Source organism: Adiantum capillus-veneris, chromosome 14 (assembly GCF_014529385.1).
Source record: "Adiantum capillus-veneris isolate H3 chromosome 14, ASM1452938v2, whole genome shotgun sequence".
NCBI lineage: Eukaryota > Viridiplantae > Streptophyta > Polypodiopsida > Polypodiales > Pteridaceae > Adiantum > Adiantum capillus-veneris.
The window spans coordinates 143,121,247-143,147,443 of NC_140944.1; the positions used below are offsets into that span (position 1 = coordinate 143,121,247).

Consider the following 26,197-nt stretch of genomic DNA (forward strand, 5'->3'; position numbering starts at 1 on the left):
TTATGCATATATTTGATAAGGTGGAGGAGTGGGTGTGGATGTGTGTCAACGTGCAACTTGGGCTATTTTTTTTGTCATGTCGCTTTTGTTTTCTCTGCTATGTTTTTTCTTTCCATTTGCTTGTTAATGTTCTTCTTCTCGTATACGAGTTGGTAAAGTGTGTGGGTGTGTGAGCTTTGTTTATTTCTCTTTTCCGAGGGGATAGCGGTGTGTGCGAGCTTTGTTTGGTTTTCTTTTCTGAGGGGGTGGTGGCTGTAGTTCTTAGTATGGTGTTTCCCTCCCAACAACTTGATGGGTTGGTGAGGATGAGAGCCTCCACTCCTTCTATTGAACCTATGGTCTCCTTCACATTGTTATTGATCTTCCTTTAATCATCATCATTGGTTATTTCCCTTTCCTTTGCCTATGTTTGCTCTATTGATCTTTGACATTGACTTCGCTTGATCCCTCCTACGTTGATGTTTGTTGTGTTTGGCCATGAGAGCCGCCAACTATCACAGTCTCCATGACTTCCTTCTTGGCAATTCAATGGTGGTTTTTTCCTTTTCATCCTAGATGGGAGACCTTACCTTGCGAACCAAAGGAAAGCAAAGGACCTAAAGCAATTATCACAATGTTGTCAGAAGAACCAAAGGAACAAGCCACCACCTCAACAAAAGGTGTAGGCAAAGCCATACTAGCTTGGGATCTTGAAGAAGAGGCAAGATTTAGGGTCAAAGAGACAAGAGTCACTAAAGCAACAAGAAAATGCTGTCAAAACGCAACAATTGGTGCAAGAAAACCAAGTGAATGATGTCCTTGGCTTCCTAGCTTCCTAGCTTTTTGGGTGGCTTTCCTCTTCACAACAATTTGGAGGTGTCGCATCATTCAAAGGCTTTGGCGGACACCCACCTCTTCCTTGGCAGACCACATCTTACCCACATTAGGAAGACTTACATTTTTTAATGCCTTTCACCAATTGGTCGGGCAATTGCTTGTGAGCGTTCTTTGTAGCTAGTTTCTAATGCCCTTTGAGGTTGGCACCATATTAAGGGCTCCAAGGGGGGTCAAGTAACAGAATGTAGCTCTATTTACTTTGTGTGTGTGTGTGTGTGTGTGTGTGTGTGTGTGTGTGTGTGTGTGTGTGTGTGTGAGAGAGAGAGAGAGAGAGAGAGAGAGAGAGAGAGCACGTGCATGCAATGCTTGCCTTGGAACCCCCTCATAAAATTCTTGTGCACAAGCCTATCAAAAGAAGCACTACATGCAATGAGGTGGTGCCAAAGCACGCTCCATTTCACTAATATCAAGACTTCTCCACCACAGGCAAAAGGAGGCAAATCTTTCCAACAACACTAAGTGCTCAACTTGCCTTCAAATTTCCTCAGTAATTTGAAGAGGCTATGCAGCATCTTCTACTGTAATTCGAACAAGTAAACAAACGTGTAGCTTTAAAATCCTCATAAAACTCAACATGAATATCTTTGAAATACAGCATAATTCTCAGTTTGAACTCTCTCTCTCTCTCTCTCTCTCTCTCTCTCTCTCTCTCTCTCTCAGCACATACGCACGTGAATGGTGTAAAACATATTAGTTCAGCATCCTTGATCAGCCCATCCATTCGCTGGAGTCCAATTCTTCTTTTATGTGATCAGTTGAGAAGTATCTAAAGACTCAGACAGCTGCAGCAAGAGGCAAACCTACGGTCACAGGTTTTCGCCCAGGTCTCTCTCCATCCAAATCCTCAAGAATACTTTTCAAACTCCCGTAAATTCCCAGGACAAGCTCTGTGATTCTTCCCCATTATGCATAACTTCAGTACTACCATGCTCCATATCCAATAGTAGCAATCTTCGAGCGTGCTCAACAGCGTGGCTGCATGCTGTTTTTTAGCTTTATCCCTAGAGGCAGTTATCGGCAGACTGCTATGAACTTGAATATCCTGGTCACATGCGTGAAGGACATTCCTACAATCATGTAAGATCAACATAAGACCCACCTAGCCTGCCACTGTAATCAAACAATACCCCTCAAACTGCATTTGAAATGCTTCACTCTAACTCCGCTCTATATTGACTATGTGATCACCCACGCAACTAGCGTCGTGATCCGATAATGCCGTGTGTTGGATACCTCCATCTTCTGATGTTATTGACCTGACCTGTACAGAGTGATCCTGTGCTTCATTCACAACCCGTTCTTCCCACATCCTTGTTGCGTCAGCCCCTCCAAGCGACACCTCATCTAGCTGATTTGGATTATTCAAAACACCCATTTCCATCTCATTGAGAGAGAGACGGCAAATTGGGCACGTTGCATTCTTTGCTAGCCACTGATTTATGCATGGCACATGAAAGAAATGCTTACACACTGGCAGCTGCTGAAGCTTTTCATTGTTCTGGTAGTCACTAAGGCAGACGGAGCACCTATGCACCACATTGAAGAACCACGTTATCTTTCTATGCACAAAATCAGCTAAGTGAACTGAGTGTAAGACAAAGAGGCTTTTTGGCTTGAAACTTACCGTGAGTCTTGATATGTTGCCTTGAATTTATCATCAAAAAGAACAACTGGCAGCTTTTGTCGGAATGATGTGCTTAGTCCCTGCTCCAGAGGCGGCTGGCCACAAAATCAAAAACTTAATATAGCATAAGGTTTCAAAAGCAAAGCAAAAGTGCCAGTTTCATACAATGATGCTTCATTAACATGATGTTTCTTTCAGAAAAAGTTGTGTGCTGCATGATGATCTAATGAAGGCACATTCAAAACCAACCTTTTTTAAAAAACTGAATAAACTTCCAAATGTTGACAATACTGCGTGTCCAGGAAGCACAAGAACGGCTGGTCTGGCTGCTCCTTTTCAGTCAGCAGAAGGGCGACTTGTGGCCGCATTTTTGTCGTGGAGACTGAAGCATGGGCATCATAGCCTCTAATGGAAAGCTCTCAAGCAGCAGCTCTCTGACATAGGAGCACCACAATGGACTGTCCACCCAACCGTAGAGTCCCATATAGATAGAATGGTCTTTGCCTTTTCACACTTGGCCAGACACTGACCGAGCATGCCCAGACCTGAGGTGTAACAAGTTTCAGACGTTGTGACTGTCTAAAGCGTCTTGACATCCCATGTGACCTCTTGCCAATCAATTGGACTCCTCCCCCTAGCTATGCGAACCATGGTGTGCTCTTTGCACTCTATCCGCGTATGCTGTGAGTGCTCCATGGTCCTACCACCAAAGTTACCTGGAACGGGGAACGGAAACGACGACGGGCCTCCCAGCGGAACGGGGGAACGGCAAGGGGTCCAGAATGGGAACGGCGCAGAACGGGACACCATAGCACTGAACCTATCTTCTTGCGATCAATCTGAACATCTTGATTGCCAAATGACCCCCACATCTCTCTGTACTGTCTCAATTAATCCCTGACGATGCATTGCCCATCTCTGTCTAGAACCATCTTGTTCAAGATCTCTGTAAATTGATTCATGACTTCTTTATCTGTCTCTTGCCTTGTACCTTGGAACTTTGGATCCACCATGTATATTGCCCTGTGTAAAGGAGAGGCATATGAATTCCCCACCGAGCTGCAAAGCGCATGGATCTCTGCATATTGCTCTACATTCGGCTCAAAGCCGTGCAAGCTCCTCGATCATGTGGTCCATGGCCTCACCATGCCATCCACAATCCGAAGCAAATGAATCACCAATTTGACATGTGCGCTAGACTCTTGAGCTCCTTCCAGAACTGAAGATCCTCTGCCTTCTCCTTGCACAAAATCCCTGCAAAACAGTCTTTGCATAGGGAAAGGTGGTGCACTCATCGCTGATAAAAATCTATGGATCGCATATTGACATTCAAACAACATGCGCATGAGGAGAAAGTTGAACGCGAAGTGGGAGTCTGAATACTAGAGGAGCACTTTGCCACCCAACCTCTTGAGGTACTCGCACCGAATGAAACTCTGATTGTTGATAAAGGTCACAATCTTCACTGCAACTGCAATGACTAGTGCGATCAATTCTAGCTTGCCGATGTCTTTTAAAAGGTTGTTCAAGCAATGTGCCATGCAAAAGCACACTGTGACATGCGGATAGTGGCCCTCTAGAATAGTTGTTGCTCCCTTGTTTGATGGCTCCCCATCTGTGACAAATGCCATCACATGTTGCTCCCGGACCGTCTCTATGGCTGTTGTCCACTGTGCGGCGAGGACATCCGCAGACTTGCCACTCTCGATGGCATCATGAGAGTGCACAAAGTACGTCTCGCCACTCGAGTATGCGACGAGGCCAGGAAATGGATCTCTTCCTCGTATCGCTCCACCCGTCCCGACAATGAGGGAAACCCCATGTTTTTCTCAAAGCCGTTGAATATTGAGCGTTGCTTGCTCCACGGCCGCCTTTTCTAGATCGAGCGAAGTAGTTTGAAAAGCTTTCAAAGATGGCGGCACATTGCCTCTGCCATACTCTCCTATTTGTGCACCATAGCTTTCCAATACTCCAACCTATTTTGATGACATATGGAAGAGGTTAGTATCCTTATTCATAGTTTAGAGATCATAGTGGCCGAAAGTTGAAACTAAGAGAACGGAAGAAACCAAAGAAGAGATCGATAAAGCTTATTGAGCCACGACAAATGGGATATGGTCGTGATAAAAGAATCGGGCAACGGCAGCATCAACCTCTTCCTTCTTCTTTGGGTCCCAAGAGGTGGCAAGGATCCTTTGGCGACGAATCGGGCCGGATGAAGACCCACCAGGTAGAGAGGAAGAGGGGAAAATGAGGGTCTTTGGGTCGATAGCTTTGCGTGCGGGCTTGGATTTAGGGTTGAATTGACGATCCTTTTCCTCAAGCTCCTTCCTCTTCTCAGCACTTACGTTGGACAATTTCAAAGATGGGTGGTTCTACCACAGAGTGTGGTACTTACCTAGGAGTCAATGATAGACATCGAGCTCTTCAATTCTTACAAATATTTGATGTTGTTACTAACAACGGGTATTATCCAAAGAGCTCCAAAATTTCTAGTTTTGGCAAGATTTGTGAAGGGGAATGCTTTACATTGAAGGAGTTTTGTTATTACCCAACCTCATGTACAAAAAACAAGACATCGATTCAAAATTGCCTTTGCTAAAAGTTGTCTCACTATAAGCCTTAAACATTCTTTCAAGTTTCTACTTCGAAACATCTGATGATATTTTCTAACAATAACACAAGTCCTCAAGTTGTTATTGTCGGAAGTAGAACAACGGATATGGTTGAAAACACCGACAGCAGGCGCACAACCTCTCATATGTGATTGCGGACAATAGCAACATCCGCATGTGGAACCTCTGAGAGCAACCCCGTCGCGGTGATCTTCTAGATCTACGCGGTGTACGCAATTGGAGTCACCTAGGGCAAAGGAGGAGGCACAAGAGGAGAGGGATCTGCAAAAACTCAAAAGGTAAAGAAACGGAGGGCGACCTGGCAAAAAGAACGTAAGAGGGAGGAAAAAACGCTGGAGAAAGAAAATTTGCACAAGAGAAAAACGTTGGAGAAAGATATATATATATATATACATACATACATATACATATACATATGCATATGCATACACACACACACACACACATATATATATATATATATATATTGTGATATATATATATATATATATATATATATATATATATATATATATATATATATATATATATATATATATATATATATATATATATATATATTGTGAGAGAGAGAGAGAGAGAGAGAGAGAGAAACCCCAAACACTAGCGCAAATTCTGCAATGCACAAAAATGATACAGCCCTCCCTATGTAAGAAATAACGACACTGTCGGACCTACTCAATAACTCCACGACCCAAAAAACCGCCCTCATTATCTATGATCAACCCCTAGGAGATATTGGGGCACTAGCAACCATGGAAACATGGTATGCCATACAAGAAAGAACGAGGTTGAGGTCAGGGTCAGGCAAAAGTTAGAGAGCGGGTCGATGCCTAGAATAGCAAAAATAAAATCCTTTTATTTTTTATTTTTGGAGCTACACGTATGTCCCATAGAGCTTGAAGCCTTGAACAATGAAGGTTGAGGCCTGCGCAATGAGGAGCTGGAAGCCTTCAACAATAAAGCTTGAGGTTTGAGCAATGAGGAGGCCTCCTTTTGTAAGCTACGGGGGCCTCCAAAAGTGGCCCTAAAAGAGCCCCAAAGCGAGGTAAAGATGGCTCTATAAGGGTGCTAAAACAGTCCCAAATTTTCGGCCTTTTAAGAAACGATTGTTAGTCGCTCCTTGTGCAGTTCCGAACACCATTCAAAATGGCATCCCTTTGTGACGCCACCAGTGTCACGTGCGCACTGCACTTGCGCCATGTGGACAAGCTACTACTACAAACTACCGTCAGTCTTTGTTTAGCTTAGGACCTAGCCTGGCACTTTGTGAGCCTCTAGAAGGACGTGCATGTCCAGGCAAGTAGTAGTTGCATACCCTCTCTTGCACAGTACAGTCATTTCAGCAGATAGGCGTGTGAAAGTTATTAGGTGACAGTTTAAGCATAATTTTTCAAGGTCGTGGAGACTCATTTATGGCTGCTCGACCCAACTTTTCCTTGCTATATAGGTGACCCTAGTGTTAGATTTTCATTCATCTCCATATGCTTCACACACTGCCTACAAGCTCCTAACCACTCGCGTGCACTGGCCCTTGGTTGTGGGTTGGCCACCCATACACTTGCTGGACAGGAATCTTAGGCACACTTAGCGTTGTTCGTCACGTTTCCCTTTTTAGACATGTTTTGGTCACATATTCCCCCATTTATATTGGAGGGTCATATTTTTAGGTCTTTGGCTATATTGAGGATTATTGCCGGACCAGCCCCTATTCTCCTCTATATAAAAGGGGGGGCTCCCTCTTTCTCATTTGTCTTGTCTTGTCTTGTACAGAGTTCGCCATCTCGTGTTATTGGGCTGCCAACCTTTCCACCATCTGTCTCCTCTCATGTCTCTTCTCTCTCTCTCTCTCGGTGCCATTGTGCCAAGGATTGAATTGCATGCAAAAACGTTGGGCCTTCTGATGGCTGAAAACGCTAGGTTTACAGCCGGTGGGGGATCTTGCTGAGAAGGTGCCTGTTGAACGCGAAGTTCCTGCTGCCTCTTCTGCCACAAAGTGCTAGTGCTAGGTTTCTTATATACAAACTTATGAAATTTGCCCTACCTAGTTCCCAACAAAAGTCACCTAAAAATAATAAGTGAAAAATGTCAAAATAGGGAAAATAGGTCTATGCACTGTAAAAATGCTTTTGATGGATTGTGTGCAACCAGAGGATATGCATCTACTCTAAGTGCCTGGACATGCACGGTCTACGAACAGACTCACAAAAGTGCCAGATCACTTCCTAAGCTAGGCTAACTGAAATGAACTGAACCCTTTCATGAAGTAGCTTGTCCACGGACACATAGGGTTGGATGTGTCACGTGACACTTGTGCTTTGATACCATGTCAAAGTGTGCAACGGAAGGAAGAGAGAGAAAGAGAGCAGATCCACAACAAGGCACAACAAACTCCCTAGCGTCAGCTGATTTCCACAGCAGAGCCCAAATCAACCCTAGCGTTTTTGCATCAGCCTGACACGTCAACGTTTTTGCAAATCTTTGCGACAGAATCAGCCCGTAGACCAGCATTTTCAGTTTTCAGCAGTTAGAACCCGCAAAAGAAGTCCCAAACCTCGCAGACCTCACCTTCTCACAGTAGATCCTCGCCGCACAGTCAGTTCACGCATAGTTGCAGTTTCAGCCCGGAGAACGCAGATTTCAGCATCTGCATTTTCAGCGCGGCGGCGTCGCGTCGTCGCCATCGACATCGTCATCAACATAGAGTCAGAATTCAGCAGATAAAGATTTGCAGATTTCAGCCATTAGCATTTTTAGATTTCAGCCCGTCTCGCTCGTCGTCCTCATCCTCGTCGACAAGTCCAAGCATTGTAGAGATTTGTGCAATCATAAGTAGACCACTCGTGCCTTAGAGAGTGGGGCCTTCGGAGGAGGGTTTGACAACATTCTGTGTCGTATTCTTCTCTCTCTATCTCTCAGTCTCAGCACCTTCATTCACAGTGTTTACCCACTTTGTTTGTGACCATTTGCACTCTCTCACTAAAGGAACGGAAGGCTCTCCCTTCAATAAGTAAAAGGAACCTTGAGCACAGTTCGGAGCACTCATCTTGAGCAAAGTTCAACATTCACTTCCGCTGCACCTTACAACAAGGGTGCTAGATTTGCCATCACCATCAACAAGGAGGCAATTGCGGGAGTTCCATCCCGAAGAAACCCTCGACTGATACCTGCGTTTTTGTTAGGTGTAGCAGAAATGAATGTTGAACTTTGCTCAAGATGAGTGCTCCGAACTGTGCTCAAGGTTCCTTTTACTTACGAAAGGGAGAGCCTTCTGTTCCTTTAGTGAGAGAGTGCAAGTGATCACAAACAAGTGGATAGACACTGTGCATGAAGGTGCTGAGACTGAGAGAGAGAGAGAGAGAGAGAGAGAGAGAGAGAGAGAGAGAAGAATACGACACCAAACGAGTTGTCAAACCCTCCTCCAAGGGCCCCTCTCTCAATGGCGCGAGAGGTCTATGCTATTGATTGCCCAATCTGGTACAAGATGCTGACGCAAATCTAAGTGATGCTATGTCGAGGCCGACGGTGGTGCCGACGATGACGAAACTAGGGCTGAAAACTGAATGCTTTGAAATGCTTTGCTACTGTATTACTGCTCAAGAAAAACGCTGTTATGCTGCTGGAAAAAACGATGTTTTGCTGTCCTTTAAAAACGCTGAATAGCAGTCCATGAAAAACGTTGAGATGTTGGCCTTGGTAACGCTGAAACTGTTGCTAAGATTGCTGGTGTTCTAGGCCAAAAATGCTGAAGTTTGTGGCTGGAAAACGCTGAACTTAGGGCTGAAAAACGCTAGCCTGATGGGGCTCCAAAGTGCCGATCTGATGTTGCTTGACGACGGAAGTCTGTTGACTTAGAAACACTGGTCAAGGCTGCTGAAAACGCTGGTCATAAGCTGAAAAACGCCAGGCCTTCAATGGTGAAAACGCTAGGGTTCTTGGAAGTTCTGGCTTGAGAAGTTGCCTGTTGAGCAATGCTCCTGCTGCCTCTTCTGTTGTGGAATGCTAGCCCTGGTTTCCTTATATATTATCTTATGGAATTTGCCCTACCCAGTTTCCTAACAAAAGGCACTTGATAAATAAGTGAAAAATGTCAAAAATAGGAAAAATAGGTTTTCTGCTCTGTAAAATGATCCTGATGGAATCTGATGGGAATGCTGATGATCATGATGTGTGCAACCGGAGTCTAATCTGAGTGTCTGGACATGCACGGTCTGCGAACAGACTCACAAAAGTGCCAGATCACTTCCTATTCTAGATTGACTTGACTAAACTGAACCCTGGTCATGCTGTAGCTTGTCTACGGACACATAGGGTTGGATGTGTCACGTGACATCCCCTCCTTTTCAAAGTGAGGTACTGGTATCGAATTGTATGGCGTCGAGGGAGATCGCCAACACGGTCTGGAATCCTGGAAAGGACTTGTCACCGGCCCACTCTAATGCATGGGTCATGCGATACTTGAACTTCATAAAGGTCTGCAACGCTTGCTTCTATGGGTCGCGCCGAAAGCGAGAGAAAGTATTTTGTAGCTTCTTCAATGCTTCAACTTTGTCTATGGACGTAGGTCCACCTTCTTCAAGAATCTCCAAGGCTGAAAATTCTTCCTGTGGGGGTTCTTTGAAACTCGACCCGAGAGCCAAAATCGGGTCTTCATGATCGATCGAATCTGCAATCAGGTTAGATTCGCTAGAAAAAGCATCAACTAAACCATCATCCTTGTGAATAGTCACATCTTTTTTCTGCAAATCATCATGCTTGTGAGTAATCACATCTTGATCATGCAAATCAACATGCTCATCATCATGATGCAATTCATCATGCTTGTCATTATCATTCAAATCATTATGCAAATCATGTAATTCCTGTGTGTCTTGCTTTGGAGAAGAAGAGACTGAGAGAGTCTCCTTTTCCCAAATCTCTTGCATCTGTGCCTGCACTTGAGAAAAGAATCGGAACAAGGCGGATTTCCTTTCATTGTGTTCATGCTCTATGTAGTATGGCAGCCATTCTTTCTTCGTGTTCACGCTGTATTTATGCTTTTCTTTCTTCGAGTTCTAACTTCCTTGTTTCGCGTTCTAACTTCCTGTCCATAAACATTTGCTCCAAAGCCTCCATAGGAGTTAGTTCAATCCTTGGCTGTCACTAACACATCCAACCCTATGTGTTCGTGGACAAGCTACACATCAAGAGGGGGTGTCACAAACTGTTGACGTGTCAAAGCCTAAAGAATGGGGCCAACTTACATATGCCGGCCGAGAGGCCTAAACCCTAAGAAGAACAAGTAGCAGAAGAAGACGAAGTCCTACCAACTTATGGGGACCCCGTCCGATGGGGCCCCAGTGACATAAAGGGAAAAAAATAAAGCAAGACCCGCACACACGCAAAAACTGATGACGTGGCAGATTTCCAAAAATTGCCCTGACATGATGACGTGGCAGGCTGTACGGATTTCCGTCTTTTGCGTTGGCTGATGACGTGGCAGATTGTACGGATTTCCGTAAATTGCGCTGGTAGCTTTTTGGCTTTGCTTTTGGACCAGATGCTTTTAAGTTTGAAGGCTTTTTACTGTAAACTGCCTTTTAGGCCAATGGCCTTTAAATATGAGGTTAGGGCTCATTCTCTGGCATGCTTCCTGGAGAAGGTGCAAAGTCTGGAGCACCGGCTTGTACTTTGTTGATGCAATATAAAGAAATACTGAAAGGGGCGCCAAGGTTTGGGGCCAATCCTCTCTGGGGTGGAATTCCGCCACTCCGTGTCGCGTGTTGTCTCTCTTTCTCTCGGTTCAGTTGTTATTTCAAGTGCTTAAAGTTGTTCAATCTGTTCTTTTCTATTGGCACATGGTGCCCGTCTTGTGACAGAGAGGCCCTTGGAGGAGCGTTTTACAACTTTCCGGTGTCATATTCTCTTCTCTCTCTATCTCTCAGTCTCAGCACCTTCATTCACAGTGTTCATCCACTTTGTTTGTGATCACTTGCACTCTCTCTTTAAAGAACGGAAGGCTCTCCCTTCCCCAAGTAAAAGGAACCTTGAGCACAGTTCGGAGCACTCATCTTGAGCAAAGTTCAACATTCATTCCGCTGCACCTTACATTGGCGTAGATGGGGGAAGCAAGAGGGTCGGAAAAACCTCCGGGTGGGAAAAACTCTTCTTCGCCACTCCCATGCTCACCACCTCCAAGCGAAGTATCCATTCCGCTTCGAGTGATGACCATCCATTGAAGTCTTGGGTTCTTAAGTTCATGAGGAACTTGGGTTCTTGTGGGTCTTGGTTCTTGGGTTCTTCAGGTTCTGGAGTCTTGAGGTTCTTGAGTTATTGAGGTTCTTGTGGTTCTTCTTTCACTTGCAATCTATGTTAGAGAAGGATCTTCTCTCACCCGAGTTCTGCTCTTTTCCGCGGACGCACCCCTTGGCGGCCTTGCGCTCACACCAAGGTTGCTTTTCCCACCTCACGTCGATTGGCCGGCCGCTAAGTGCAAGTGTTGCTAATTGGACTATTTTCTTATTTTTAATGATTAATTTCTTTTTTAGGATATTTTATTATGTGCACTAAGAACTGTTAAAAGATTGTAGCTACAGGAACTGCCACCAGGAACGGACAACTCTGATGTGTCATTTGATGGGTGACAGTAAACATCGCGAAGGAGTTTCCGTACGTTCGGTGGAAAGGGCCGGGTTACGAGTGCCCCTGATGCGTCACATGATGGGTGACGGGTGCATCAGTAAGGGGGCATCCCGTAGGCTAAGGAGGAAATCCGAACTGAGTAAGAAAATACGTGTAAGAACGCAAGCACAAGAATAAAGATGGGTTCAATGAAGCTTTTTACGAAAAGCACGAATAATCGCGGGAAGGCAGACGCTTTCCTGCGAGGAATCTATGTTTGCATTGCATTCGTGCATGTGGTTGCATCCAGGGACGCCTGGGAAGTGTAGTGAAATGCATTGGTTTTAACTTATAAGGTTTTATTGAGTTTTTGGGCAGGTTCATACCAATTTTAAAATATGTCGGCCGCCCACTTAATAAGTGGGCAACCACTTAGAAGATAAAGCAACAAAACCAGCCAACGAATTCTCTCTCCCTATTTCGGGTGTAACAACGCAAAAAAAAAAAAAAAAACGGCCGCGATCTCTATGCGAGCAACTATTTATGCCGTGGCCAGGGAGCTATAAAAGCACCACATGCCCTCACTCAAAGGGGGTACCAACGTCAGCCAGAGAAGACTCTGCCGCAAGAGATCGCAAGACTACGAAGCACGGAAGTCGCTTTTTCCCGCGCAAGAGCGACAAGTATCTATTGTGGATTCGCCATACGAATTGTTGTCGCATGTTTGTGTGGTTTGTTTTGCAGGAATCTCCCGTCTTACGGGAAGGCCCTTCACGGGAAGTAAGGCTTCACGCCTAAGTCACTTACGGGAAAGTACGGCTTCGCGCCTAAGTCCCTTACGGGAAGGAACGCCCTTGTGCCCAAGCCCTTTACGGGAAAGCACGACCTTCGGGTCTAAGATTACAGAACGGAGGGGTTTCCTCGGGTTCTCGTGCTTGTATACGAATTCTCCCTGAATAAAAGAATACTCTTAACGGGGGGGATCTTAACCTTCTCTCATGTTTTCAAAGAATTATAATTTTCAGATTTTGTAAGTGCTCGTGTACGCTCCCGTTTTGTGACAATGGTATCAGAGCTCGGACTCCTCTCTTTCTCTACAAAGAAGGACGATTCCGGGAAGAACGGGAAGAACCATGTCGAGCCAAGGGAGAAGCGTTGAAGAGGAGCTTCAACAAGTGCAAGCTCAGCTTGCGGAGTTGCAACAAATCTTACTGTTGCCAGACATCCAAAAGCTCTTGGGCGGAAAGAAGAAAACGAATGGAACTGATGCGGCCAAGCATCCAGACAACACTGTTGGCGTGAGACCACAGGAGGCAAGAGAAGAAGAACGTGCCGAGGTGCACAAAGGATCTTCGGATCGGAATGAACGGCCTACTTCAAGGAAAGGCGAGGAAATAGCGCTCTCTCTGCTAGACGAGAGCAAGGACATCTCAATCTCATCACCATCTTACTCTCCGGATTATACTTCTACTTCTCGATCATCTCGTCAGAAGAAGGAAGCAGAGACTACTGCCACTACCCTACATCAACCTAAAGATAAGCCTCGATTCAAGAAGCATGGTCGCAAGTCTCAACATTGCATGAGAGTCTTCAAATCGAAAGACAAGGACATCAAGTTCGAAACCTACAACGGACGGAGAGACATCTCCAAAGCACTGTCCTTCATCAGACAGTTTGAAGTCGCCTTTACCAATGGGCACTTCACAGAAAGATCCAAATTACGCCATGTGGGGATGCACCTCAAGGAAACGGCAAGTAATTGGTGGCTAGCCAAGATTCTCGAAGGTTCTCAGGCCAGAACTTGGGAGAGCTTCAAATCTGAATTTTATGAACAATTTCTTCCACCTGACTTCGAGCAGGACATACGGAAGGAATGGGACTGGCTTGCCCAGAAGGAACATGAAAAAGTAACGACTTATGTAGACAAGTATTGGTCGGTTCTTCTGAAGGTCACTCCCTTCATGAAGATTGCCGACGAGGAAAAGAAAAGAAAGTTCGAAGCGGGTCTCCAACCGCAGCTTCGAAAGAGTATGAAGGTGTATCCGCATGATACTCTTCAAAGGATGATGGAGTCACCAATCATTGCTGAGGATTTGCACTCAATTGGGACGCCCAGAAAGATGGAGCATAGCACTTACCGTGCAAGAGAAAGAGGGGTCTACGATGACCAAGGGGGCCAAGCAAGAAAACATCCTCCATCTAGAGACGATGATCATTCTAAGAAGCCAGAGGGCACTGGCAAGCGAACTAAGTATCTTTCTCCTACTCAACTTCAAACTTTCAGAGAGGAAGGAAGATGCTTCTACTGTGGCGAGAAAGGACATATGAAACCGGACTGCCCGCTAAAGCAGCAACGGCAAGAACAAGCCTCTACGAGGCAAGAGAAAGCAAGGAAGGAACCCGCACCACCAAGCTCGAACTCAATTCCAAATGTTCAAGGAAACACAGAAACAGAGAAAGGGAAGCGTCAACTTCTAAAGGGCTGGGGGTCTTTGAACAACCAGCGAGTACTGATTCTTTATGATCCAGGATCCACGGATAACTTCATCTCCCTGGATACTGCAGAACGTTTGTGCCTTACACCGGCTCAGCTTGGCACACCGGTTACATCCGGATCGGCATTCGAGGGGTTGACAACCAATGCAACTCCCGTGCAAGGACAGCTCAATCTTCGGATTGGCGAGTACAAGGACCGTGAATCATTTTTGATGGCACCCATCGAGGGATGTGATATCATCTTGGGTATGCCATGGCACTTTCACATGACACCTATTCCCGATTATGTGGAAAAGACCCTCACTTTTGATCATGGGGGTAAGAAAATAAAGATTCAAGCTGATGCAAGAGATTGGCAGTTCCCAATTGTAAGCCATATCTCCATTAAGAAAGAAATGAAGAAGTGTATTTCTGCTTACTTGATTTTTGCAAAGGATAAAACTAGTAGAGACTCTCTCTCTAGTCTGGAAATTAAGCGTCTTCAATTTATTGAAAAGTACAAGGATTGTTTCACAGAAACACTTCCTGATGAACTCCCTCTGGTACGCCCGGAAGATCACCGCATAGATCTCATACCGGATAGCTCGCCTCCCAATCAACCCCCTTATCGAGTAAGTCTTGCTCAGCAAGAGGAAATTTTGAAGCAAGTCAACGAGCTTCTAGAGAAAGGGTTAGTACGGCCAAGTGCCTCACCCTACTGCTCTCCAGTTCTACTGGTGCAGAAGAAAGATGGCACGTTTCGAATGTGCATAGACTATCGGTCTTTAAACAAGATCACAATCAAGAATCGCTTTCCGATCCCTCGGATTGATGATATACTTGATAAGTTGCAGGGTGCAAGTGTCTTTAGTCGCATAGACTTAAAGAGTGGGTATCATCAGATACAGATCGCCCCTGAGGATGTCCATAAGACTGCTTTCCGCACAACCTTTGGACTATATGAATTTTTGGTAATGCCTTTCGGCTTGACCAATGCTCCTGCGACCTTCAATCGCATGATGGACCGCATTTTCAGCCCGTATCGAGATTTTACGGGAGTATTCTTTGACCACATACTCATCTTCTCTAAGTCAGAAGAGGAACATCGGAAGCACTTGGACTTAGTGTTTCAAGAATTACGAAAGCATGAGTTGCATGTGAATGCAAAGAAGAGCGAGTTCTTTCTCTCTGAGATACACTATCTCGGCCATATAGTCTCCCACAATAAAGTGAGTATGGATCCTGCCAAGATCCGAGTGGTAGAAGATTGGCCTATTCCCACTACGGTACATGATGTACGAAGCTTTCTGGGATTATGTTCATATTATCGAAGGTTTGTCCGAGGATTTGCTCATGTAGCAGGACCACTTCATGATTTGACAAAGAAGAAGATTCCTTTCAAATGGGGATCGAGACAACAAGGAGCTTTTGATCGGCTCAAGTACTTGCTAAGCCATGGACCTATTTTGATAGTGCCTGACTTAAGGAAACCATTTGAGGTTCACTGCGATGCTTCAAGTGATTGCATCGGAGCAGTGTTAAACCAAGAAGGCCATGACGTGGCTTATGAAAGCAGACGGCTTAAGGATGCAGAGTTGCATGCATGGCTGTGATTCACGCCTTATCCAACTGGAAGCACTATCTTCTAGGAGCGGATTTTGTGATCAAGACTGATCACCAGAGTTTGCGGTATTTTCTTACGCAAAGAAAACTATCTGAGAAGCAGATGAGGTGGGCAAACTTTTTGTCTATGTTTCACTTCCAGATCCTTCACACGGCTGGGAGTAAGAATGTGGTCACAGACACATTGTCTAGGCGGCCAAGGGTGAACGCTATCACTTCGGTGTATCACCAAGAATTAGAAGCACTACCGGATTTGTATCCGAATGATCCAGACTTCTCCACCATTTGGGAAAAGCTACATCGTGGAGAGAATGAGTTTCCCTATTCCATTCGGGATGGTTATCTCTACCACCATCAGGCCATATGTGTGGCGGAACCATTAAGAAAGAAGATCATGGATGAAGCACACGCTTCGCCTTATGCGGGTCATCGGGGTATTCTCCCTACGAACTTAGCAATGGAAAGATATTTCTTTTGGCCTAGCCTTAAAACTGACATTGATAAGTATGTCTGGGAATGCTTGGTTTGCCAAAAAGTGAAGTATGATCGGCATAAGACGCCTGGGTTGCTACAACCTTTGCCTGTGCCTAATGAACCCTGGGAAAGTATTGCCATGGACTTCATCATGGACCTCCCTAGAACTCAGACTGGAAATGACGCGATCTCGACCATTGTGGACAGGTTTAGCAAGCAAGCACACTTTATACCAGTCAAGAAAACGATCAAAGAAGATCATATGGCTAGGGTCTTTCTAGCACAGATCTTTAAGCATCATGGAATGCCTAAGTCTATTGTGAGCGATCGAGATCCTCGCATGACAGGAAATTTTTAGCGTGCCTTGATGGATAATCTTGGTACAAAGCTGAATTTTTCATCTACCTACCATCCTCAAACGGACGGGCAAAGTGAGATAGCCAATTCCACAGTATTGGATATGTTAAAAGCTTATGTGTCAGACCGGCAATCTGACTGGGAGAAATATTTGCCTCTTGTCGAGTATGCGTATAACAATACCATACACTCATCGACGGGGAAAGCACCTTTTGAGATTCTCTATGGTAAGCCTTTGCTTCCACCCATCCTTTTAACTAAGGATAAGATCTTTGCAACAGATGAGTTTGTCCGGGATTTGGACACCGCCTACGGGCAAGTTAGGAGAGCTATTCTACGCTCTCAGGAAAAGCATAAGAAAGCTGCAGACAAGCACAGAAGGAATCTAGACTTAACAGTCGGACAGTTAGTCTTACTCAAGTTTGAGAAGACAAAACTTAAGAAACAAGCGTCTCATAAGGGGAAGGTGGTAAAACTTTCTACCCGTTACTATGGGCCGTTTAAGATCACTGAGCGAGTGAATGATGTCACCTTCCGAATAGAGCTACCGCTTAATTGGAAGATCCATAATGCTTTCCATGTCAGTTTACTCCGGCCGTATGTGGGACCGCCTCCAAGCCAGCCTAGTGCTGAGGAACCTCTTGAGGTTGAGGAAACAGAAGAAATACTCGAACCAGGGCAGATAGTAAGTCATCACGAGCGGCCTCTCAAGTCCGGAAAGATAACACGGAAGTATTTGGTTAAGTTTAAGAACTATTTGAATCTAGATGCTCAGTGGATAACGCAAGAGGTATTAGCAGCTTATCCCGAGATACTGGGGGTATATGTCCAAGCACTACAATTGAGGTCAACTGTTAAGAAGCCAGAGGGATGTTGCTAATTGGACTATTTTCTTATTTTTAACGATTCTGTTTTAGGATATTTCATTATGTGCACTAAGAAATGTTAAAAGATTGTAGCTACAGGAACTGCCACCAGGAACGGACAACTCTGATGTGTCATTTGATGGGTGACGGTAAACATCGCGAAGGAGTTTCTGTACGTTCGATGGAAAGGGCCGGGTTACGAGTGCCCCTGATGCGTCACGTGATGGGTGACGGGTGCATCAGTAAGGGGGCATCCCGTAGGCTAAGGAGGAAATCCGAACTGAGTAAGAAAATACGGGTAAGAACGCAAGCACAAGAATAAAGATGGGTTCAATGAAGCTTTTTACGAAAAGCAGGAACAATCGCGGGAAGGCAGACGCTTTCCCGCGAGGAATCTATGTTTGCATTGCATTCGTGCATGTGGTAGCATCCAAGGACGCCTGGGAAGTGTTGTGAAATGCATTGGTTTTAACTTATAAGGTTTTATTGAGTTTTTGGGCACGTTCAGACCAATTTTAAAATATGTCGGCCGCCCACTTAATAAGTGGGCAGCCACTTAGAAGATAAAGCAACAAAACCAGCTAGCGAATTCTCTCTCCCTATTTCGGGTAGAACAACGCAAAAAAAAAAAAAAAAACGGCCGCGATCTCTACGCGAGCAGCTATTCGTGCCGTGGCCAGGGCGCTATAAAAGCACCACATGCCCTCACTCAAAGGGGGTACCAACGTCAGCAAGAGAAGACTCTGCCGCAAGAGATCGCGAGACTACGAAGCACGGAAGTCGCTTTTTCCCGCGCAAGAGCGACAGGTATCTATTGTGGATTCGCCATACGAATTGTTGTCGCGTGTTTGTGTGGTTTGTTTTGCAGGAATCTCCCGTCTTACGGGAAGGCCCTTCACGGGAAGTACGGCTTCATGCCTAAGTCACTTACGGGAAAGTACGGCTTCGCGCCTAAGTCCCTTACGGGAAGGAACGTCCTTGTGCCCAAGCCCTTTACGGGAAAGCACGACCTTCGGGTCTAAGATTACAGAACGGAGGGGTTTCCTCGGGTTCTCGTGCTTGTATACGAATTGTCCCTGAATAAAAGAATACTCTTAACGGGGGGGGGGACCAGCCCATCTTCTAGTCCCCAATACTGAGTCGATCTTCTCCCTTCTCTCATGTTTTCAAAGAATTATAATTTTCAGATTTTCTAAGTGCTCGTGTACGCTCCCGTTTTGTGACAACACGATCCGCTCTCAATGAGTGAAAAGAGGCACAAGGGGAGGCTGGACAAGCCCTTCTTTCTTGGGTTACCTATCACTCTTCAAAAACACGATTAGGAATCGACACGCCCAAGAGGACTTGGGTTACGTGCAACCGCAACAAGTAAAAAAAATTATGTGGTTCTTGAGGTTCTCTCCTTGAGTGATACAAAACATTGCCAAAGCTCTGATACCAATGTTAGGTGCAACGGAAGTGAATGTTAAACTTTGCTCAGGATGAGTGCTCCGAACTGTGCTCAAGGTTCCTTTTACTTACGGAAGGGAGAACCTTCCGTTCCTGTAGTGAGAGAGTGCAAGTGATCACAAACAAGTGGATAGACACTGTGCATGAAGGTGTTGAGACTGAGAGATAGAGAGAGAAGAATACGACACCAAACGAGTTGTCAAACCCTCCTCCAAGGGCCCCTCTCTCGATGGCGCGAGAGGTCTATGCTATTGATTGCCCAATCTGGTACAAGATGCTGACGCAAATCTAAGTGATGCTATGTCGAGGCCGACGGTGGTGCCGACGATGACAAAACTAGGGCTGAAAATTGAATGCTTTGAAATGCTTTGCTACTGTATTACTGCTCAAGAAAAACGCTGTTATGCTGCTGGAAAAAACGCTGTTTTGCTGTCCTTTAAAAACGCTGAATAGCAGTCCATGAAAACCGTTGAGATGTTGGCCTTGGTAACGCTGAAACTATTGCTAAGATTGCTGGTGTTCTAGGCCAAAAATGCTGAAGTTTGTGGCTGGAAAACGCTGAACTTAGGGCTGAAAAACGCTAGCTTGATGGGGCTCCAAAGTGCCGATCTGATGCTGCTTGACGACGGAAGTCTGTTGACTTAGAAACACTCGTCAAGGCTGCTGAAAACGCTGGTCATAAGCTGAAAAACGCCAGGCCTTCAATGGTGAAAACGCTAGGGTTCTTGGAAGTTCTGGCTTGAGAAGTTGCCTGTTGAGCAATGCTCCTGCTGCCTCGTCTGCTGTGGAATGCTAGCCCTGGTTTCTTATATATTATCTTATGGAATTTGCCCTACCCAGTTTCCCAACAAAAGTCACTTAATAAATAAGTGAAAAATGTCAAAAATAGGAAAAATAGGTTTTCTGCTCTGTAAAATGATCCTGATGGAATCTGATGGGAATGTTGATGATCATGCTGTGTGCAACCGGAGGATATGCATCTAACCTGAGTGTCCGAACATGCACGGTCTGCGAACAGACTCACAAAAGTGCCACATCATTTCCTATTCTAGACTGACTTGACTGAACTGAACCCTGGTCATGCTGTAGCTTGTCCACGGACACATAGGGTTGGATGTATCACGTGAGTTTTTTCACCCTAGCGTTTTGGGCAGCCAGCTGGCGTTTTTTGCTTCTACATCTCTCCTCTTCACCGCCATCCTCCTCCACCTCATAGCGCCTTCTCCTCTACCCTCTATTCTGCTTACGATTCTCAGCAACCTAGCGTTTTTGCTGGCCTGGCGTTTTTGCAGCAGAGGGGTCCTCCTTTACACCTAGCGTTTTTTGGGCACCTGTAGGCTTGCGTTTTAGCTTGCTACACAGCGTATTGCAGAAGGGAGGCACACACACCTTGCGTTTTCAGTTTTGTACCCATCAGTGATTGGCCTCTTCCATGCCGGATCTACATCTCCTCGGCCACGAGAAGCTTTTTCCATTGCTGCCCATACCGACTATTGACCTTCCACTTCAGATTATGGGACTGTTTTGCTGATTTTCAGCCGGTTCTTTGGTGCCCCTACCGTCCTCTTGCCCCAAGCTCTGGCATCCGGTACCTTTCGACACTGAATGGATTGCTGAATACTCTATTTACAGCAGCGTTTTCAGCCCCCTATTGCTTCGTTTTTTGGCATGGACAGCGCCTTACCTTAGCCTCTTTAGTGAGTTCTCAGATTCCCTTCCTAATTCCCAGGTCTTTACCCCCTACCCGCACTGGTGTGGCGCTTTCACGGCATGTTTCACATCGCATTTCAGCTTTGCTCCTTCTCCTCCGACATTGAGAGTGGACTCAGACATAGGTTCTGGCACAACGGACGGATCTCCCTCGACATTGCAGATCTTCCCTCCTAGAGGCTCTCTCTCCCTCAGGAAGATGAAGGGGATTGGATTGGTACAGGTACTTATGTGGACGTGGCTTGTGTTTTCCACCGCTACTTCTCCCTCGACTACTATCTCTCTAGTTGGGATTGCCCTATCCACCTCCTTCATTGGTTCTCTGTATGACAGACCCGTGCCTCTTGGCACGTCAGACACTTCTGTTGGACATGTACTCCTAGATGTGAGTATCCTTTGGCATTTGGATGCCTGCATGGTCTCTTCTGGCACACTGCTCCATGGTGGCTCTTTTGCCTTGCCTCTACTTGGTAGAGCCTCTTCCTTGCTTCTGCTTGGCCTTGTGGCTCCTCCACTTGCAGTTTGGATGGACCTATGCACTACTTACACGGTGAAGACCTCCTGGATGATCCTTGCTTTGTTGGTCTACTCCGAGGCTACGACTTCTACATCACTGGTCATTCTTCCCGATGCATCCTCAGCGATCCTTTACCTCACCACACTCCATTACTTTCCCAGGGGGGGTTTTCTCCTATGTCACGTGTCTTCACGACTTGCACTTGCAAACTCTCTTTGGATTTTTTGTCCAGACCCTGGTCGTGGATGTGCTCCCACAGGTTGACTTCCCCAGGATCTCCTCTAACTCTTTTGTCCGATATTGTGTGTCTACCATGAAATGGCAGATCATAATGCAGCTTATATACCATCGAGACGACTCTTCTCTCGGAAGATTGCAAATATTGCGGTCTCTACACAGGGATCGATTGCTTATCCAGTCATCTTGTCTACTATAATGGACAATGCCTTCCCTATTGAGCCTCTTCTTCATGCTCTTCCTCCCTCTTCTGCTAGAGCTTCTTTGACTTGGATATGCTACCGGTTTCCCACCTCGGTAGTTTCCTCTCCTTGTGGTCACAGTGTTCCTCTTCAAGGGGGTTCCCCTCATTATACTCCCCGTCTTGTCTCATGCTGCTACACTGGGTTCCTCTATCTCAGTGGTGATCATCACCGATGGGCTATTGTACGCTCATCTTAGGTCATTTCCCTATATATATCCTCTTCAGTGACTTATTCCGTAGCTTGCCACTCCATCAGCTTCCTTGTGCGACTTAATCGAAGTTTCCTCACCATCACATTGGTGCTATGCGGATTGTCGTGTTGTTTGGCTGGCGCTCCTCATCCTTTTCTCCCGGGATTTACATCTTCTCCAAATTTACCACGCGTGCTGCATTCTCCTCGACAGCTTCTCTGCATCTGTTGTTGAGGGGGGGTGTTAAATTTTCATTCATCTCCAGATGCTTCACACATTGTCTACAGGCCCCTCACCACTCACGTGCATCACCACTCACGTGCACTGGCCCTTGGTTGTGGGTTGGCCACCCCTACACCTGTTGGACAAGGATCTCAGGCACACTTATGGTTGTTCAGAACATTTCCCATTTTAGACCTGTTTTGGTCACATATGCCCCCATTTATATTGGAGGGTCATATTTTTAGGTCTTTGGGCTATATTGAGGATTATTGCCCGACCAGCCCCTATTCTCCTATGTATAGGAGGGGGGGCACCCTCTTTCTCATTTGTCTTGTCTTGTCTTGTAAAGAGTTCGCCATCTTGAGTTATTGGACTGCCAGCCTTTCCACCATCTGTCTCCTCTCATGTCTCTTCTCTCTCTCTCTTTCTCTTGGTGCCATTGTCTCTCTCTCCCCCCCTTCCGCTGCACACTCTGACAAGGGGGCTCACACTTGAAGGCAAGAACAAGTACCCGCAGCACCGCAGTACAAGGACCCAGTACCTAGCGTTTTCAGCAACACTCCAGCATTTCCATCAGTACCAGCATTTTCAGCCCAGTACCACCAGCGTTTCCAAGCCAGTACCATCAGCGTTTTCAGCCCAGTACCACCAGCGTTTCCAGCCCAGTACAAACAGCATTTTCAGCCCAGTACCATCAGTGTTTTCAGCATCAGCATCAGCAATTTCAGCCCTTCATCGGCAACATTTGCAGAACCTCAGCCAAGAAGAATCCCTAGCGTTTTTGCATTTCAGCCTTAGCCTCGTAGAACCATGCATCTACATCAAGTTCCCATCAGCATCTCATCATCTAGGACCATTGTATCAGCATTTGAGCAAGTACTTGCTTTGGCAACACAGCAAGGGGGCCTTTGAGGGTGGTTGGGACCCGACATGCCGTGCCGTCTCTCTTTTCTCTCTCTCTGTGCGTCTTTCTCCTTTATTGTGTTCAAGTGAAGTAAAGTTTTTGCCTATCCCTTCCTCCAAGACAGTCATTCCCCAGTAGGTCCCCGTTCCCCATTCCCTTGTTTCTATGCTAGAAACTCTACCAAGACTCGCCAAAGAGGTGGCAAACCTTGACAATTATTAATGAGGCTTCGGATAAGTATGCACGTCTTCAGAATACCCCCACTCCTACAATGCAAGCATTTTCTCAAAGCAACCTCTCTCCTTCACAAGGTTAACAATGTTAATTTCAATCAACAAGACAGTTTGATTGTCATTTCCTAGTCTCTTAACTTGTTGGGTGTGATGTGATTTTGGGCATTGAGTTGTTTAGCAAATTCAAACCCAATACTAGTTGGGAACCCAATACTAGTTAGGATAAGCTTGCGCTCTTGATCAAGATCATGTCATGTAGCATATCCTTCTCCGAGAAGAGCATGGGATCCCTTCTCTCCCTCTCGTGTCTCACATCCAAGCAAAGAGAGTTGCATCAAGGAACCCAATCGTCTATATCCATCCTACATTGAAGAACTTGGGAATTCCTAACAAGTACGGCAAGTTTTTTGAGAAGTTTAATCACTTATTTCTCCTTGATGATCTTCCTCCAACACCTCCTCCCAACCACACAAGGATCGTGTCATTGACATTGTGGTGGAAGCAAATCTTGTAAGTACGTTTCCATGTCATTTGAACAAGCCTCATGATGGAGCGTGAAGCAAAAGTTACAAACACCTTTTCCGACCTGCCGGAACTGTGGCTAAAATTTCCCCTCATCAATGAAGCACTTCCACTTGCTTTTCATTGCAAAGAAAATCACGGGCGAGGGTTTTAAGTCGAGAACACCACTATGGGGTGACGAAACGAGCCACCGCAGCGCTCGAAGCTCTTTGTGGTGAGGTAACCTTTAGTTATGCACTTCATGTTGTTGTCGTTGTGTGGTGAGGTAACAAATGGTAAGGGAAGGAGAACGCAGACAAACGACCCAGTCTGAGTGTGTGCGTGCATGTGTGGAGGTGGAGAGGGAAGAAGAAGAAGAAGAAGAAGAAGAAGAGAGTTTTAACGTTGTAGGAAACTATCCCAAGAGACCTTAAAGATCTATCCGACGAGAGAGAGAGAGAGAGAGAGTTCAAAGTTTATGGTGCATGGAAAGTGTAAACCAAAGCTACTCAATGCATAAAATGTAGGCTATCGTTTACTTAGACGTAAATAAATACAATCCTGCTCAGCAGATAGGCAGAAGATGATGCACCCTGGAAAGCAAGACATGTAATAGCATGCTGGCCAGCATAGTGCACAATGGCGTATCACGAATTTGTCATTAGTGCCTGCTCGAACATGATCGGAGAGTGAATCAACAAACAAAAGAATATAACATAAGGGTGCAGTTTGCATGAGCAAGTGTGCAACGTGTCTGCTTGTATGTGTGATGTTCTTTCAATATGTATATGCTTACATGAGTGCCAATATGATTGTATCTATAAAATGAGGGCTACACCCGGGCAGAACATTTATACAACAAATCGTGCTTACTGTAGCAAGGAGGCTCTCCGCAAAAATCTGGGCCCGGATGTGGGCATGAATGCTTGCTGCCCGACTGTGCCTCCGAAAGTAAAGAAGGCAGAACATGAGTAGCAGCATGAAGGCAAAGAGCACAGGGGTAGCAAAAATAATGGTTTGATACAGCTGTAGTTGAGGGGGGGAAGGGCAAGCACCCGTGCAACCTTCTCGATCTGACATACTTCCTTTTTGGGTCTGTTCTCCCTCTTATTTTTTCACTATCTTCACGAAAAAACCCACAAGTGCTTTGCAAATTCTCTGGTTGTTCTGCATTCCTCTTTTAATCTTCCCAGTTCCGTCCCTCAAACCTCACCTCAAAGCTCAAAGCTTTGAACACTTGCAATTCTGTAACTAGGATGGTTTCAGAATTTTTGTCTGCTTGTTCCTCTAGAGGCAAACTAAAGCAGAGATATCAAATACCCAATTCTGCAAAGAAAAGGGGCATCTTGCATCTCTGGCATCTGCAAAAGGACTGGACAATGACATATTTGATCACGGAAACACCCTCTGTGCCCATTAACTCTTTCCTCCTGATAAGAACAAGGGAATGGCTTACAAAGATTTGTAAGAGCTAGATCTGCTTGACCATGCTTCAACTTAACAAAATGTGGAAGCCCTTGTACATATTGGCACCAAATATTCTCTCACATTCTCTTCTCAGTAGCTTTCCGTCTTCTCAATCACCTCTATTTAAAAACCTTTCTCTGCTTACAGCTGCATTCTCTGCTAATGATGAGGAGCTTTTTGAGCATACCTGGGTCGTAGGCAGAACTCTTGCTGGCCTGCTTGCAACACTCTATTCTACTATCACGCTGGAAAAGGCGGGGGGCGAGGCGAAAGAGGCAAACCCTTTGCAGGCTTTAAGATTGAGTAGTTGACAAAAGAAGCATATAGTGATCAGGAGGGCACATGCCATTCTTCAGGTGAAAGAAATTGCTCACTCTTTAGAGACTTTTTGACCAAGGGGCAGACAAGCTGAGACAACCCAACTTCCGAGGCCGCGGCTAATTGATGGACACAAAACTGTAGAGGACTAGAGTTAGCCAAATATAATTAACAGACACTCAAATGTGACACGAATGGGTTTTTCTAAGTGCAAGTAGTATGTACACACATTGGTGGGAAGTAGGGCTTGTTGACTCGAAGAGTGGTAAAAATGTAGGGTATGAATCTCAACGAGAAGAGACTTGTTAGATACAAATTGTGGTCTTGATCATTTTTTAATGGTAAAAATATGTCAAACGTGTGTAGCACTTAAATTTAAGCATAAGATAAAGGGGTTAAGGATGGGGCTAGGTTAAGGGTTGAGAGAGGAACCAAGCGCGTTTCGATCTGAGAGGAGCTCATCAATAGGAGGTAGTAGTAGGATTTAAAAAGAGTTATAAAGAGGGAGGGGGAGTTTATATAGGAGGTGGGTTGGGGAACAACAACGTGGAGGGGGGTGTATGGGAAGTTGTGCGTAAAGGGGATTGCAATTTTGAAGATTTCAAGAAAGGTTAAGGGGAAGGGGTGAGAACATAGGCTAGTTTAAGGGAGAGGTTTCCCTTATTAAAAAAAA

The 26,197-nt window shown here is 45.5% G+C and overlaps 1 protein-coding gene across 1 annotated transcript; it reads right to left on the bottom strand.

Annotated features, from left to right (window-relative positions):
* Positions 1 to 1,422: 1,422 nt before the first annotated feature.
* LOC147443282 (RING-H2 finger protein ATL58-like) lies at positions 1,423 to 25,644 on the bottom strand. Its single transcript, XM_086529185.1, has 3 exons — positions 24,613 to 25,644; positions 2,501 to 2,595; positions 1,423 to 2,402 (listed from the first exon to the last, which is right to left on the bottom strand). The coding sequence occupies exons 1-3, from the start codon at positions 24,817 to 24,819 to the stop codon at positions 2,033 to 2,035; spliced, it is 672 nt and encodes a 223-aa protein (XP_086385311.1). The 5' UTR covers positions 24,820 to 25,644; the 3' UTR covers positions 1,423 to 2,032.
* Positions 25,645 to 26,197: the final 553 nt, after the last annotated feature.